Below are 16,422 nucleotides of genomic sequence, written 5' to 3' on the forward strand. Positions count from 1 at the left end.
GCCAATTTTCTCAGGAAACTTGAGAGCCTTATTCCTCCACACTTGGGGCAAGCAGTGTGGGGCACATAGTTTCCTGGGAAGAGGGACACAGGCCCCCCACCCTAGCAACATGTCCCCTGTGCATGGCCCTGAGCCCCAAAGTGAGCTCTCCCAAGCCCAGACTCCTGGACACAGTCAACCCAGAGAGTCTGGCTCCTTGAAAACAAGACTCTGTCTTTCACCCAAGATGCCTTTCTCCCCTCACCTGCTGGGATTTCTGTGTGCCCCTCTGGGGTGCCTAGAGCAAAGAGTGGGTTGGGGCATGCCCTCACTGTACTTGAATCCCTTGGGGTTGGGGGGTGGGTGGGACCATCATACCTCCAGTGACGGGGTCAATCCGCTTCCCCACGTTTCTCTCAATCAGCACCGTGTCTGGAGCATTAAGCACAACTGGGCAGAAAAGAAAAGAACAAGAGGTGTGCAGGGCTCAGGCACCACACGTCTGAACCTCGGGACCTCTGCTGTATGATGACATTCAATCCCACATGCCACCCATCTCCCAGATGACACTAAACCATTCCGAGGACAGTCCATGGTGGAAAACATCCCTGGCCATCAATTTTCACTGTGGAAAATCACTGCGTAGACATCTTGAGATTCGACTCTGCCACCCTTCCCTTGGTTTTCTAAAGAGACTCACAGCATGGGGATTCCTGAGATGAGGAACCCTGCTTTTCTAAATGACAAGCCCTCAACACACTTAGCTTTGTGGCTGGATTTCACCTAGTGTGTCTTTTTCTTTTTTTTCTTTTTTTTTCCTTTTCTTTTCTTTTTTTTTTTTTTGGTTTTTTGAGACAGGGTTTCTCTGTATAGCTTTGCACCTTTCCTGGAACTCACTTTGTAGACCAGGCTGGCCTCGAACTAACAAAGATCCCCCTGCCTCTGCCTCCCGAGTGCTGGGAATAAAGGCGTGCACCACCACTGCCCGGCTTAGTGTGTCTTTTTCTTGCTGAATTCCCAGGCCTTGAAACCCTCCCATGGGCAGTGACTGGGCCCAGGGTAGAGGATGGGAGAGAGCCAGTGTTAAGGAGCAGGGTTCACACTGCATCCTCAGGGCAGCTGGGGCCAGGGGTCTACTCACTGACATGCTTGGGCGCCAGCCCCACAGTCTGGATCATCAGCGCCTGCTCCCGCCTCTCAGGGATGCCGTCCAGGATCCAGCCCTAGATGGAGTATGGAGGGGGTTCATTACTACTTTTTTTATATTTATTTATTTATTTTGTGCATGCATGTGTGAGTGAATGGGTAGATAGGTGTGTATATGTGCGTGTGTGTGTGTGTGTGTGTGTGTAGGTAGGTAGGTGTGCACTTGCCACAGCACACATGTGGAGGTCAGAAGGCAATTTTTAAGAGTTAGTTCTCTCCTTCTACCATGGGTCCTGGGGACTGAACTCAGGTCACTGGTGTTGACAGCAATATGCACCTTTACCCACGGAGAAGCCCCCCCCCCATTTTAAATTCTATTTTAGAAGGTCTAGAGAGGGCTGGAACCTTTTCAACAAAGGAAGCATGCCTGACAGCTGCATCACCCATCACAGCTGCTCACTTCAGAGCCAGAGCTCATGAACATGATCATAGCAGGCAGCTTACATCCTGGTTTCCCACGGCTGCCACAATCACCATCAGCATGTGCATGCCAGCATCCTTCACCGCCTCTGTTTCTGAGGATTTATACCACATCCTCTAAGTGACTGGACCATGGTGCCAGCTTCACCCACAGCTTCATGAGTCTGTGATCAATTTTCACCATCTGTGGTGGCTATTCTTGGTTGTCAGCTTGACTACATCTGGAATTGACTAAAACCCAAAGATGGAGGGGCACACCTGGGAGGGACTTTTGCTTAATTTGAAGTAGGAAGATCCACTTCTAATCCAGATCTTTGAGGTAGGAAGACACACCTTTAATCTGGCCCACACCTTCTGCTGGAAGCCTATATAAGGACATGGAAGGAAGCACCAACCACCCCCCCACCCCCACCCCTGCTGCCCATTCCTTCACTGGCATTAGAGCCTGCTCCTTCTTCAGGATTCCAGCATCTACTGAAGACCAGCTGAGACATCCAGCCTCATAGACTGAACAACTACTGGTTTGGGATCTTTGATTCACAGGCAGTCATTGTTGAATTAGCTGGACCACAGCCTGTAAGTCATTCTAATAACTCCCAAATATATATATATATATATATATATATATATATATATATATATATATATATATACATATGTGTGTGTGTGTGTGTGTGTGTGTGTGTGTGTGTGTGTGTGTATTACATATATGTTAGTTCTGTTACTCTGGAGAACCCTAATACATCATTATAAATAATACTGCAGTGAACATCTTTTGGTGCACAGCCCTTTCATGTGTTGAAGTCTTTCTGAGATACAGGATTGCTAAGACAAGGGGTCCCTAGGATCAAAACCAAGCATGGTAGTGCACACATGTGATCCTAGCCTTGGGGAGGTGGAGGCAGGTGCATCCCTAGGACCAGCTGGCCATATAGCCTAGACAGTGAGAAACCCTGTCTCATAAAACAAGGTATATGGTTGTTTCTGAGGAAGAACACCTGAGGCCCCCTGCCTTTATAGGAAATGTGCACACACATTTGTACATATACATGTGCATCTGCACACATGGACATATATGTTCATATCTATAATACATATACATATTTTATATATGTGGGAGAGAGGATTTGTTATAATGGCTTAGTTATTCAGTCATGAGCTGGATGTCTCAGCTGGTCTTCAGTGTTCGCTGGAATCCCACAGAAGTGGGCTCTAGTGCCAGTGAAGGACTGGACTTGCCAGCCAGAGCAAGCAGGCAGAGAGAGCAAGCTTCCTTCCTCCATGTCCTTTCTACAGGCTGTCAGCAGAAGGGGTGGCCCAGATTAGAGATTAATTATTCCGCCTTAAAAGATTTGGATTAAAGGTCTATCTTCCTACCTCAAATGATCTGGATTAAAAGATTTTTAATCCAGATCATTTGATTAATGGGTTTTCTTGGGCCAGGCATGGTGGCTCATACACCTTTAATTCCAGAACTCCAGAAGCAGAGGCGGGTGAATCTCTCTGAGTTTGAGGCCAGCCTGGTCTACATAGTGATTTCCAGGACAGCCAGAGCTACATAGTAAGACTGTCTCAAAAAAAGGGGGGACAGAGTCTTCTCACTTCAAATGATTTAATTAAGAAAAAGTTCCTCACAGGTATACCTAGCCACTTGGGTTTTAGTTAATTCCAGATATAGTAACACATATTCTAAAAGGTCTTATAATAAAAAACCCAGTACCAGATATTAGGGTGAAAGCTGAAAGATCAGAGAAGCAGAGCAAGCCACGGCCACCACCTCTTAACTCACCAACTCCTCAGCCTGAAAGAGAATTAGTTCCTGCCTCCTCACACCTTATATACCTTTCTCCACCCAGCCAATAAAGGCTTGTGCTTCCCAAGTGCTGGGATTAAAGGTGTGTGCCATCACTGCCTGGCTCTGTTTCTCTCCTAGGCTGAAACAATCTCATGTAGTTCAGGGTGGCTTTGAACTCACAGAGATCCAGACGGCTCTCTGCCTCCAGAGTGCTAGGATTAAAGGTGTGTGCCACCAGTGCCTGGCATCTATGTTTAATCTAGTGGCTTGTTCTGTCCTCTGATCTTCAGGCGAATTTTATTAGGGTACACAATATAGCACCACAGACAACCAAGAATAACCATCACACACACACACCAGACAAAAGATATTACCTGGATCAAATCTAAACTCCACTTTTCTTAGCACACACCGAGCACAGTAGGTCTAACCTGCTCTTTAACATGGCAGGAGCATTTGTGCACATCCCGGGTGTTCTGAACCCGTCCACTGGGAATGTCCACAGCCGCCTGAGCCCAGTCAGAAAACGGTTCGCTGGTGCGTCAAGTTCAGTGTTTCTGCACATCCCAGTGCCTCACAGTTATCCTTGAAATATTGGGGCTAGTGAGAGGGCTCTGGGCAGGAAAGGGGCTTGCCACTAAACCCGGTGACCTGAGTTCGATCCCAGGAACACATGGGAAGGTGGAAGAAGAGAACTGGTTCCACAAAGTTGTCCTCTGACCTTCGAGTACACACCACGGCACACACACCATAATAAATATTTTTCTTTAAAAACTAAAAGCAACCTAAACTGTTGTACATTTATCTTTTAAATTTTTTGTTTTAAAGATAGTTATTTTTTGCATATGTCTGTGTGTCTGAGTGTGTGTCGTGTCTGTGTAGATACCCTCAGAGGCCAGAAAGAGGTACCAGAGTCCCTGGGGCTAGAGTTACAGGCAATGGTGAACCATCTGATGTGGGTACCGAGAACCAAACTCAGGCCTTCAGAAGAGCTGCAGCACCCTGAACTGCTGGGCCACCTCCCCAGCCCCATCACCACAGTTTCTAAGTCTGATGGAAGAGCGCCTGTCCCCATTCCCTGCGTGGTTACCAATGCTGGACACTACCCTGCGGGGAACCTGTCCAGCAAGACAGAATTACAGCCTGCACTGCTTTAGTTTACATCCTAAGAAGTGAACCCATTTTGGTAAACACTACCGCAGCCATTTGAGGCAGACTGTCACCATATTTTCCAAGGTTTGCCTGAGGCCGTCAAGTGTATTTCAGTGTTGTTTTTAACATGCTGGTTTTTCTATTAAATCAGTGCCTGCACTCTTGCTTTGGAGTCTGGTGTTTGTGGGTGCATAAACAGGCCTTTCCTACCTCGAATGGAGGTGAATACTCACTCGTATTTAAACTGTGTTCTCTCATGTGTTTGCACTTATTATTTAATAGAACCATGTTTTCTTTTGTGAACACTTGAAGCTAAGATGTAACTTGCTGCCTCGAGGCTCCCAGCTGTCCCAACCTTGGAAAAGCCCCTCCCATCTGACGCTTCTCTTCTCAAGCTGTAATGGCTGGCATGAACTTGCCCGTCACCTTTTACTGCCTGTAGACTACTAAGCTATTTTTATTTAACCTTTAAAGTTACCACAATTTTATAATTTATTGTTTTATATTAAACGGAACACATTTTATCCTCTCTTCTTTTTCAAAATGCATTCTTCCAGGCAAGCATCAAAACCGTTTTTGTTGTTTTGAGATAGAAGCTCTGAGTATTTTGGAGCAGCACCGAATGTGTATATTAATTCATGAGCAGTTGATGTTCCACAGCAGAAGTCAATGACTCCTCTCCCTTTTTGTTTTCGTATGTCCCTCAGCAATCTTTGTGTTTAACAGGTGCTAGAGTCTTTTCAAGCCCAGAGAGCCTAGAGTTAACACACACACACTCACACACACACACACACACACACACACACACACACACACACATACACACACACACACACACACATTATCTATACCTTTAGATTGAAAACTCTCTGTGTATCCCTGGCTGTCTTGGATCTCACTCTGTAGACCAGGCTGGCCTCGAACTCACAGAGATCCGCCTGACTCTGTCTCCCGAGTACTGGGATTAAAGGCGTGTGCCGCCACCGCCCGCCCGGCATGAAGTGAATTTTGTGAGAGTGAAAGCAAACAGGCAAATGGCTTCCGGTCCACTTCACAGTGAAGGGAGGCTGTAGAAGCCCTCCTCTCGCCAGAGACCCTCCTCCCAGTCATCCCGAGGATTCAGTGTCTCTGTGGTCAGAGAATGGACTGATAGGTGAACCCACCCTGGCTCACAGGATGGAGAGCAGGTCCTGGCAAAGGGCATTTTTCTTTAGAATCAAAAGTGCACAGAGATGGGGAGATGGCTTAGTGGGTAGTGTTTGATGCACAAACATGGGTACCCAAGTCTGTATTCCCCAGGATACACCTAAAAAATCAGACATGGTAGTGGTGCCTAAAACCCCAGCTCTGGCAAACTAGAGACCAGAGGGTCTCAGGGACTTGCTGGCCAGCCAGTCTAACTGAAATGGAAAGCTCCAGGTTCAGTGAGAGACTGTCTCAAAAAATAAGGGGGAGCCAGGCAATGTGGTGCATTCCTTTAGTCCCAGCACTCGGGAGGCAGAGGCAGGTCGATCTCGGTCAGTTCAAGGCCAGCCTGATCTACAGAGTGAGTTCCAGGACAGCCAGGGATACACAGGGTACCCTGTCTCAAAAACAAACAAACAATCAAGGTTCAGAGAAATAGAAGATGACACCAGACATTGACCTCTGACCCCCACAACGTGTGCACACATATGCTATCACATCCACATTTCTTCACTATTGAAATATTCCGGTGCCAAGAGCCCCCACTGATGGTTTTATAAAAAGTTAAACAAATTACATCCTAAAGCACATTGAAAAAAAAAAACCCATCCTTTATACAGAGGAATGCTGCCACAGAGCCTTGATTTCAGAACTAATGAGGCAAAAGAGAGAAAACAAAGCCGGGCGGTGGTGGCACACGCCTTTAATCCCAGCACTCGGGAGGCAGAGGCAGGCGGATCTCTGTGAGTTCGAGGCCAGCCTGGGTTATCAAGTGAATTCCAGGAAAGGCACAAAGCTACGCAGAGAAACCCTGTCTCGAAAAACCAAAAGAGAGAGAGAGAGAGAGAGAGAGAGAGAGAGAACAATTAATGGCTTTGGATCCCCCAAGTCCTTGTTACAGACAAGCTGGACTGTAGACAAGAGGAAGAGGGACCCACAGATGCGAACAAATGCAGGGGCCGAGGCATGGCTACAGCCTACTTCCTCCCTCCCAGATCGGAAGAGGGGACCAGCGTCCTTGGGAACTTCAGCTAAATTCTCTCTTTCTCTCTCTCTCTCTCTCTCCCTCTCTCCCTCTCTCTCTCTCTCTCTCTCTCTCTCCCTCTCTCTCTCTCTCTCTCTCTCTCATGCACGTGCGCATGCGCGCTGTACACACACGCATGCACACTTGCACAATTATACGTATCCTATGATGGGGTGGAGGGAGTGGAAACCATGAGCCCTGTCACTGCTTCCTCTAACACCGGAGCTGGTCATTCAGTTTTTTGTTTTTTGTCTTTTAGTTTTTTGGAAACAAGGTTTCTCCGTGTAGTTTTGGTGCCCGTCCTGGATCTCCCTCTGTAGACCGGGCCGGCCTTGAACTCACAGAGATCCGCCTGCCTCTGCCTCCCAAGTACTGGGATTAAAGGTGTGTGCCACCACTGCCCAGCTGGTCATTCAGTTTTGAGCCCCCTTTTCTTTGTTTTAAAGACAGGGCCGTGGTATGTAGACTAGCCCAGCCTCATGCCTGCTGCAGCAATGCTCCTGCCTCAGCCTTCCTAGTTCTGGAGCTGCAGGTTTGAGTCACTTTTGGAAGGTGGAAGTGGCAGACCTTCTTGGAAAGACCTAATTTTAATATTGCCTCCCTGAGCATGAGTCCATGGCAGGTTTCAGCTCATGGTCCAAAGGTCTTCCAGTTCTTCACGGGAGCAGTGCTCATCCACTTCGCGCAAGCAAAAGCCAGGTTCCCAATGACCAGGAAAAGACAGTAAAACAAGGGACACCCTGGCTCCTGGCCTGATGATGACCTGTGTGGGTTGGAGACCTTGGGAAGAGGAAGGGAGTCCTGCTACGACTTGGAGGATGACACTAAGGAAGGAGGCTTCTAAGGTACGGCAGCGGCAGCCCCTCGTCCCACAGGGCACGCAGCGTGGACACCTCCATCCCTGTGCTGTCCATGTGGGTCCATATCAGTTGCCCTTGGAGGGACAGTGGCTGGATAGAGGCTTCAGTGTGAGCGCTCCCCCCCCCCCAGAAAGCCCTCTTCCCCAGAGCACACATGTTCACAGAGGCTTGCTGCACAGTTGTAAAATGGACCGCCCTTTCCAGGGGAAATGGCGGCCAGAGCTGAGAAGGAATGGCAACCAGAGCTGAGAACACTTTTGGCGAAGCAAGAAGTAATCAGTCCGGAAACACCAATGGATGACAGCCATGACAGGGACACTGAGACATTCGCCACCACTGTGCTCCGCTAGGTTTGAGGGTCCGGCATCCAGGAGTGGTCTGGTGCAGAGGTATCAGGCACCCCCTAATTAGAATACATTATCCATCTTCTTGACACTTCAGTGAGTTGTCTGCTCCACACCGGAGCCCCAGCTTTGTTCCGGGCAGGTTAATTGATATTCCGATGCCTTAGCTCACCGTACCCCCGTGGCTCGGCTCTGTTTTATCACACATCAAAAAGGCCGTATGCTCAGGGCACTGCGCGCAGAGCTGGGGGTCTGCACAGCTGCAAGGGGCGCGGTATCACAGGAGGGACAGGCACTGAGCAGATGTCACGGCTGCAAGAGAGGGGAGCAGAGAAGCCAGGCAGCCCAGGGAAGTCAGCGCGGGCGGCGCAGCGGAGCATGGCCTGATGCAGCGAGGCTCGGCCTGCTTTGTGCACAACACCGGCCCTTTCTGCTCTGCTGACTTATCAAAGCACAATTAGCAAGGCCTGTGGGAAGCCTGGCTGCCCCCTGGGCCGCCGCCTCTGTGATGTGCTTCTCTTTCCTCCCTGGCTCCTCGAAGGGAAGCCGGAGTGTGGGGGCTCCCTGGGGGTTCCCCCAGAACTGCCCCATCTCCTCCTGGCTCCAACTAAAGATCACTAGAGAAGGCTCCGTTGGAGGCATCTGGGAGCTGGTGGCTGGTTCGTCCAAGGGCTCCAGGAGGCCAACAGAGACTGGGGGCTTGGATTCCAATCGCATCCCCTCGGCCCAAAGTCTGAGTGGCCAAAGCAAGTGTGAGAGGCATCAGAAACCCCGTACTGCCCTTCCTTTTCTCTAATGAAATGTGAGGTGGTCCCCAACACTTAAGAGAAAAGGAGGGCCAGTGAGATGGCACAGAGGTAAAGGTGCTTGCCACCAAGCCTGACAACCTGAGTTCAATTCCCAGAACCCATGTGGTAGGAGAAAACTGACCCCTCAAGTTGCTCTCTGACCTCTGCACACACACATGTACATACACACACTAAATAAAGAAAATGTAACATTAAAAGAAAAGATGCCACCACAAGACCAGGAAGCAAGGAGATGGGCCGGACTTCACTAGTTTTATCACAGCCCTCATAATTTTGAGAAAAGTGAACTGTTCTTTGTGTATGGGGCCCAGACTGGCCATGAACTTGATATGTACCTGATCCCCTTGCTTCAGTGCTGAGGATACAGGTTCACATTACCATTCTCAACTAGCTAGACTAATCTCTGTCTGCCTGCAGAAAGAATCTTACTTGGGTCTGCAGAACTCCACAAAGAAATGGCTTGTGGGGAGGAGAGGCTGGCCTTCCAGGTAGTTTCCCCAACAGGACCTGGTGCAGACATACTTCAGCCAGCCAAGGGTGCTGGTGAGTTGGTTTTCACTGCTGCAAGTTCATGCCTGACTGTGCCCTCCCCCAACCCCTGTACCCCAACCCGGCTTTAGCCATCAGCACACAAACCACACTGTGCTCCCATACGGGGAGCCAGCAAAGCCCCTGGGCTTGGAGGTGTGTCCAGGACACCATAACTTAGCTCCTCGGCCCAGTAGCTGAGAGTGAATGAATGAACCCGGCATTCATTATACAAACCAGGAGCCAACCAGGACGATCAGTCACCTCTAAGGACTCTCTGGATGTCAAAACATAGTTATTTCTTTTGGGGATGGGGGTGGAGCGATGAACAACTCTAATCCCAGCCCTGGGGGAACTGAGGCAGGACGGCCAGGAGTTCAAGGCCTGGCCCAAATATTGAGAGATCTAAAAACAAATCAATCCTCCCCCCCCCCCCCCCCCCCCGCAAAATACCCATAATTTGCTTTTGTTCACACAGCTGGACTCTCCTGCTAGAATCCTGTGAGTTTCCTAAAACAGTGCAAAGCCAGCAAAGTTCCCATGAGGTACTGGGGAGGGCGTGGCAGTGGGGTGATGACAAGTTACATGGGCTTATTCAGCAATAAAGTGGCTCCTCCCTCAGCTGGCGCTGGCCGCACACCAGTCACCTCCCCACTGCCTGGCTGTCTCCAGCATGTCTGGACCCCGCTACTGGTACAGCATCCTAATCTCCACCTGACTCTTTTCCCTCAGAGGTCAACAATCTTCTCCCAGCCTCAGTTTCCTGTGTGTATGTTGGCTCTGAATCACACACACACACACACACACACACACACACACACACACACACACACACACTCCCAACTCAAGGCCACAGCTACTTGTCAACCTAAACCTCTGTCCTCTCATGACTTTGTCTTCTGAAAACTAACTGGGCCCCGACACTCCTCCAGGAAAAACTGCAGGCTGACCCGTGGCTGGAGAGGGGTTTGAGGCCTCCTGTGTCTTCAGAGCTCACTTCTTCCAGCCACACTGAGCCTGCTGCTCAGCCTGCAGACATCAACCCATACATACCCTTAGATCACCTTCACCATGGCCTCAGCCTGAGGGTCCATGAGCCCCATAAAGGAGGGTTGATAATGTGGTGGTAAAATCCCATGCTCTGCCTGGAGGCTGTGCCAGGAGTTCAACCCTCCGATTCACTTCCAGCTCCTTTGGTCCTTCCTGGTAGCATCAGCACAGAGGCCTCATAGAGCTGTGGGTGTGCCAGTGACAGCTACCAGTCCTTGAGCCTCCACAGTGGCCCAGGAGCCCATGTCCATGGAGTGACAGCCACGGATGTCAACCCAGTTAACACTGCAAGGAGGAATAAAGCAAGTGTCCCCTGGTTCTGTGCAATGGATAGGGCTCTCTGCTTGGGTAACATTCCACCGTAAAGTACTGCGGACATCGGGAACAGAACCTATGACCAAAATGAGGCTGGAGATTTGTGGTAGTTTCTCAAGCTTCACTCAGTGTGACAGTCAGTCGACTTCCTGTTGCCTGCAAGATGTAGGACACTGGCTATTTCTCCAGCAGCATGCCTGCCTGCACGCCACCATGCTCCCTGCCATGACGGAACTGAAAGCCACCACCTCAATTAAATGTTTTCTTTGTAAGACTTGCTGTGGTCATGGTGTCTCCTCACAGCAATAGGACACTAACTAAGACAGGATTCTGGAAACCTACCAAGTAAACTTAAAACTCAGGGTCAGAAACACACTCAGTGCCCACCCTCCCCCACCCCCCGCTTGTTGTGAAATCAGAATTGTCATGATTGCACACAAGGCCTAAAAGAAATTCACCTGTGAGCACCAAGAGACGTTTCAGGTTCTATGTGGAGTAAAGACAACACTTCCTTGGTTCTCAGGGAGGAAGACAGAACCCAGCTTCCGGCCTCCACCAAGAGCCAGAGCTGGCATCTCTTTTTCTCTTGAGACAGGGTCTCATGTATCCCAGGCTGACCTTGAACTCAACAGCGTAGCCAAGAATAACCTTGAACTTCTGATCTTCCTGCCTCCACCTCCTGAGTGTTGGGATTACCAACATGGTGCACCAGCATGCCTAGCTTTATGCCGTGCTGGGAGATGGAACATCGGCCTCCTGCTTGCCACGCAAGCATTCTACCACCTGGGCTGCATCTCCAGCCTGATGCCTGCTCTCTCCCTAGCTCAAGGAAGGAGTGCACGGGGACCAGCCTCATGCATCCACTGCCTGCCTGGCCTCTGGGCAGGGGTGCTATGCTTCCTTTGGGTGAGCTGGTCGGCCACTCACCTTCATCGTTCTGTTGACCCTCTGCCCTCTGTTGCCTCTTATGGGCCAGCTGTTCAGGCTGACGGGCACTGTGTGTGCTGACAAACGCTGGCTCACCACTATTTTTGTTTTGTTTTGTTTTTTCAAGACAGGGTTTCTCTGTGTAGTTTTGGTGCCTGTCCTGGATCTTGCTCTGTAGCCCAGGCTGGCCTCGAACTCACAGAGATCCGCCTGCACTGCCTCCCGAGTGCTGGGATTAAAGGCGTGCGCCACCACTCAGATAAGGGTCCAGTGACCCTTCCTACTCCCTCCTACAAAGGAATGTCAGTAGTGCCCAGGCGGGTTGTGATGGCTTCTTGCGGCAAGCACAGCTGTGATGGAGACAGCTGTTGATTGGTTGGGAGGGAGGCAGTGGTCCACAGACTACTCTCTTCTCAAGAGAGCAGTTGTATTCTTCCTCTGCTAACAACTCCTACCCCCAAGTCTGAAATGCAGAGGTCAGAACTCGGGGCACCTGGATTCTTGAATTATACCCAGTGACTTTTTAGCTCATCCCAACTTCCAGCCTAGGGGCAAGTGGAGAGGGCCAGGAGGCTGGCTACGGCTGGTTTTCCCTTCTGGGCCCCTGTGGGAAAGACTGTGCACTCCTGCCTACTCCTCATTGGATCACAGTCCTGACAATGCTCCTTAAGGCTCCTGGTATACTTCGAGCCCCGCCCCCAAAGTATGCAAGACTCTCTTTCCTTTTTTCCCTTCCTTCTTTCTTCTTCTCCTCCTCCTCCTCTTCCTCCTCCTCCTTCTTCTTTAAAGATTTACTTGTTGTGTATACAGTGTTATATCTGCATGTATGCCTGCATGCCAGAAGAGGGCACCAGATCTCATTACAGGTGGTTGTGAGCCTCCATGTGGTTGCTGGGAATTGAACTCAAGACCTCAGGAAAAGCAGCCAGTGCTCTTAACCGCTGAGCCATCTCTCTAGGCCCCCTTCCTTTCTGCTTTCTCCCACTCCCTCCTTGCTCCCTCTTACCCACCATTCCCTTTCCCTTCTCCCCCACCTCCCCAAGTGCTGAGATTACGGCTGTGTGCCACCACGCTCGCCCAGCTGACACTGTTCTCCAGCATAAGGGACAGAGGAACAAGCATCAGTCTTCAACCCCTAGGTCACACTCCAACGGTTCTCACTGAGCTCCTCCGGCAGTGGAATGTCTTAACCTGTCTGACTGGACATAAGGGCAGCGCATGGCATTGAACACTGAGCTGGATCTTCTCAGAGAACGAGGCGGTCATTGTTTGGGGCCATGCACTGCAGCACCCACGCCTGGGAGACTCTCCAGTCACTTCCTGTCTGCATGCCCCAGCCCAGCTATCTGAGAGGTGGTGCCAACCAGCAGGGGCGGGCCCAGCTGTGTGTCCACTGGCTTCCAGCCCACTTCTTGATTACAGACCCAGAGAAAAGAATCCTGGTAGCTGAGATCAGATCCTGACTCACAGCATGCTAAATGGGTTATTTTAAGCTCCTCAGTTTGTAATGCAAAGAGAGGAAACTAACGTCCGGTGCACTGTTCACTGAGTGCCCCATGCTTCTCACATGGTACCCAGCAGAGCCTGTGCTCCATAGACCCTGTATTCCATAAATACTGATGGAAGGAGGGAATGAATGACATTTGGGATCGCTCCCAAGTTCTGCATCACCACGACAATAAAACCCTCTCCAAGTTGCTGCTGATCCACAGAGGGGGTATGGTGGTTAAGATCCAACAGAGCAGTGTGGTCAGGGTGGAGAGTTTACTTGGAGGTGTCAGCACTAACGGGCACGCTTGTCTTCCGGTTCCTTCAGGGAGATGGTGTGGCTGCTGCCCTGGGTGGTTTAGATGGACTGTGGAGGGCTCTCTGGTGACTCCCATCTGAAGACCCAAGTCTTTGAAGTTTTCAAGTCTCTCATTCAACCTTGGTCCCCCACACCCTGGTCAAGTTCAACTGCTACACCCCCAAGTGGCAGCACACCTTGAGACCTGGGGTCCAATTTCTTCAGAGTCCATCTTTCATGTTGATGTGGTGCCTTTTGCAGTGGAATTTTCCAATGTTTTTCTTTATTCCTTCAGTGAACAGAAATAAGGTTCAACCATTGCTGTGGGATGTCTTTCTGAATGCTGTGAATATGTGTTGCTCTGATTGGTTGATAAATAAAGCTGCACTGGCCTATGGCAAGGCAGCTGAGAGGCAGGTGGGAAATCCAAGGAGAGAGACAGGAAGAGAAAGGAGAGGCAGGAGAGATGCCAGCCTGCCGCCCAAGGAACAACATGCCAGCAGACCGGTAAGCTACAGAACACGTGGCAAAACATAGATGAATAGAAATGGGTTAATTTAAGTTATAAGAGCCAGCTAGCAAGAAGCCTACCATATGCCATGCAATTGGTAATTAATATAATCCTCTGAGTAATTATTTTATAAGCAGCTGTGGGACCGCCAGCCAGGCAGAACCGGAGAAACTTTCCGACTGCAAACCATCAAGATGTCTGATGTTAAACCACAAAGCAGATCATCACCCTGCCTCGTGGATGAATTCCAACTTATTTTCTTAGTATCCTCTTTGTTTGCTTGAGAAAGGATCTCACACGGTAGCCCAGGCTGGCCTCTAACTCTCAGCAATCCTTCTGCCTCAGCTTCTCAAGTGCCGGGAGTATAGGTGTGCCATCGCACTGACTTTGTGTGTGTGTGTGTGTGTGTGTGTGTGCGCGCGCGCGCACGCGCGCGCGTGCGCGCGCACATGTATACACATATGCATATAACTTATAGAATCGTTTTCTGAAGCTATCTACCTAAACCTTTGGCAAAAGAAGGGGAACCGGGGCTGGTGAGCGGCTCTGTCGGTAGAGCACTCACTGTGCAAGTGTGAGGACCTGGATCCCCAGAACCCACATAAGAAAGCCAAGTGTGCTAGCACACAGTTGTAATGCCAGTGCCGGCCGGGAAGGCAGACAGGCAAACCCTGGGTAAAAGCAGAAGACCCTGTCTTAGAGGTGGAAGGGCTGGAGAGACAGCTCAGAGGCTAAGAGCACCTGCTGCTCTTCTAGGGGACTCCCACATCAGGTAGCTCCCAGCTGCCTACACCTCCAGCTCCAGGGAGTCTAAAGTCCTCTTCTGAAGTCCACTGGCACCTGCACGTGCACATACATGCCTAAATTATTACTACTACTACTACTACTATTATTATTATATAATGATATATTGTGGAGTGACTGGGGAAGATACCACACATGCACACACATACAGATACACAAATAATTAGGGGAGGGGAACTGAGGCTTGGACAGTGGTGAGGACGTGGCTGTGCTCTGAGGGCCAGTGGGCCAGAACTAAGGGGTTGCCGCCAACAGAGCTTTAGGTCAGCTGCTGTCAATGTGGCATCACACATTTGTGCAGACCCTGTTCACAGGGTCCTGTCACCCAAACCAGATCCAGGTGGACGATCAAGGCTGAAGAACACGGAAGAGGGGAGCTGATTCATGCAAGGATGCCCCACCTCCCCTCAGCTAGGAAAGACTTGCACCTGTTTATGATACATGTCACAAGGAAGGCACTGTGTCACTCATGCAAACACAGAGGCCTGCACACAATGAAGTGTGTTCTCCTCTGGAGGCTCGAGTGAGGAAGAACTCCCTTCTTGGCTCATTCAGACTGGGACAGCATCCATTTGTTCCTGCTGGTGGAGGCTGGCTGCGGCCTGCTGTGCCCAGAGGCCTCCATGGGGGCTCCTCCAACCTGCTTGCTCTTTGTATGGTGCCAACAAGGAGAACCGCCCTCTCCAGTCTGCTGGGACCCATTACTGTGTGGTGTGATGCCAGGCCATGACCTCACCTGCTCCAGAGGAGGGGACTACACAAGATGTAGGCACCAGGAAGTAGAAAACCAAAGGCAGGAACCTCGGGGTCTATGTGCCACAGAGTGTGAAGGTCCTGAGTTGGGTAGGGCCAGTCCAGAGGAGGGCTAAGAGGCCATCCAGGGAAGGTGGGTGATGGAGGGATGAAGCTGAGTGCAGGCAGCCCAGGGCGGGGGGTTAAGAGGGGGCAGGCTCTAAGGACATTGCCCGGAAAAGTTTTGTGAGAGAGAGGATGCATGCAGAGGCTCACTGATCCAGCTGTACTTGCTGGCCAGTAAGCAATCGGGGATCTGCCTGACTCTGACCCATCAGTGCTGGGGTACAGATATGTGCCACACCCAGATTCATGTTTATTTTAAAGAAACAGGTGTTTCCTCTGTGTATAACAGCATCTTCTGAAGGTGAGCTTCGGAGGCAAATCTCTCCACATTGTCTTGAGGGGAGGAGCCACCCCCAGGCAGCTGGGAGTGGCCAAGAGAAGGACCTCTGGTGGTTTCTGAGTCCTGAACTATGTGAATGGATGTACTGTGGCCAAAAAACTGCATTCATTTGATGTTTGTTTTTCTTTCTGCCACACCGAGTTTTTAATGCAGTGCTAGGAATTGAACCAGGGCCTCCTGCATGCTAGCAGGCGGGAAGCAACATGAAGGAAGCCATGGGAAGAACCCTAGGCACTTGCAGAAAGCTGGACCAAGGAAAGGCGTGCCAACCATCCCAGCCATGGCACACAGCACACGCACACCGGCCAGGGTGCCAGAGTCTCTGGTTCTGACCCTTTTTATGCACATCCCCAGTGCCCACGCCTGCCTTCTTAGCTCTCCTTTATCCAAGAGAAGTGATGTGGGCACACTCTGACCTCAGGGACACGACTGTCCCTAAGGAGCACCTCCTATATCTCTAGCAGGTTGAGCTGCCACCTTTTCGTAGTTCTGAAACGAACTGCTAATTTCTCTTTCTCTAATGCATTTG

The 16,422-nt window shown here is 50.4% G+C and overlaps 1 protein-coding gene across 3 annotated transcripts in view; it reads right to left on the reverse strand.

Annotated features, from left to right (window-relative positions):
• Window positions 1-16,422, reverse strand: part of Ak8 (adenylate kinase 8) — a 130,925-nt gene that overhangs the window by 91,429 nt on the left and 23,074 nt on the right. For all 3 annotated transcript variants that reach the window (XM_076569124.1, XM_006983366.4, XM_076569123.1), the window contains exons 6-7: window positions 1,121-1,202; window positions 358-429 (exon numbers count right to left, since the gene is read on the reverse strand). In XM_076569124.1, coding sequence (XP_076425239.1) covers window positions 358-429; window positions 1,121-1,202 — 154 coding nt within the window. The remainder of the gene's footprint in view (window positions 1-357; window positions 430-1,120; window positions 1,203-16,422) is intronic.

The sequence above is a fragment of the Peromyscus maniculatus genome, chromosome 4, assembly GCF_049852395.1.
Source record: "Peromyscus maniculatus bairdii isolate BWxNUB_F1_BW_parent chromosome 4, HU_Pman_BW_mat_3.1, whole genome shotgun sequence".
Classification (NCBI taxonomy): Eukaryota; Metazoa; Chordata; class Mammalia; order Rodentia; family Cricetidae; genus Peromyscus; species Peromyscus maniculatus.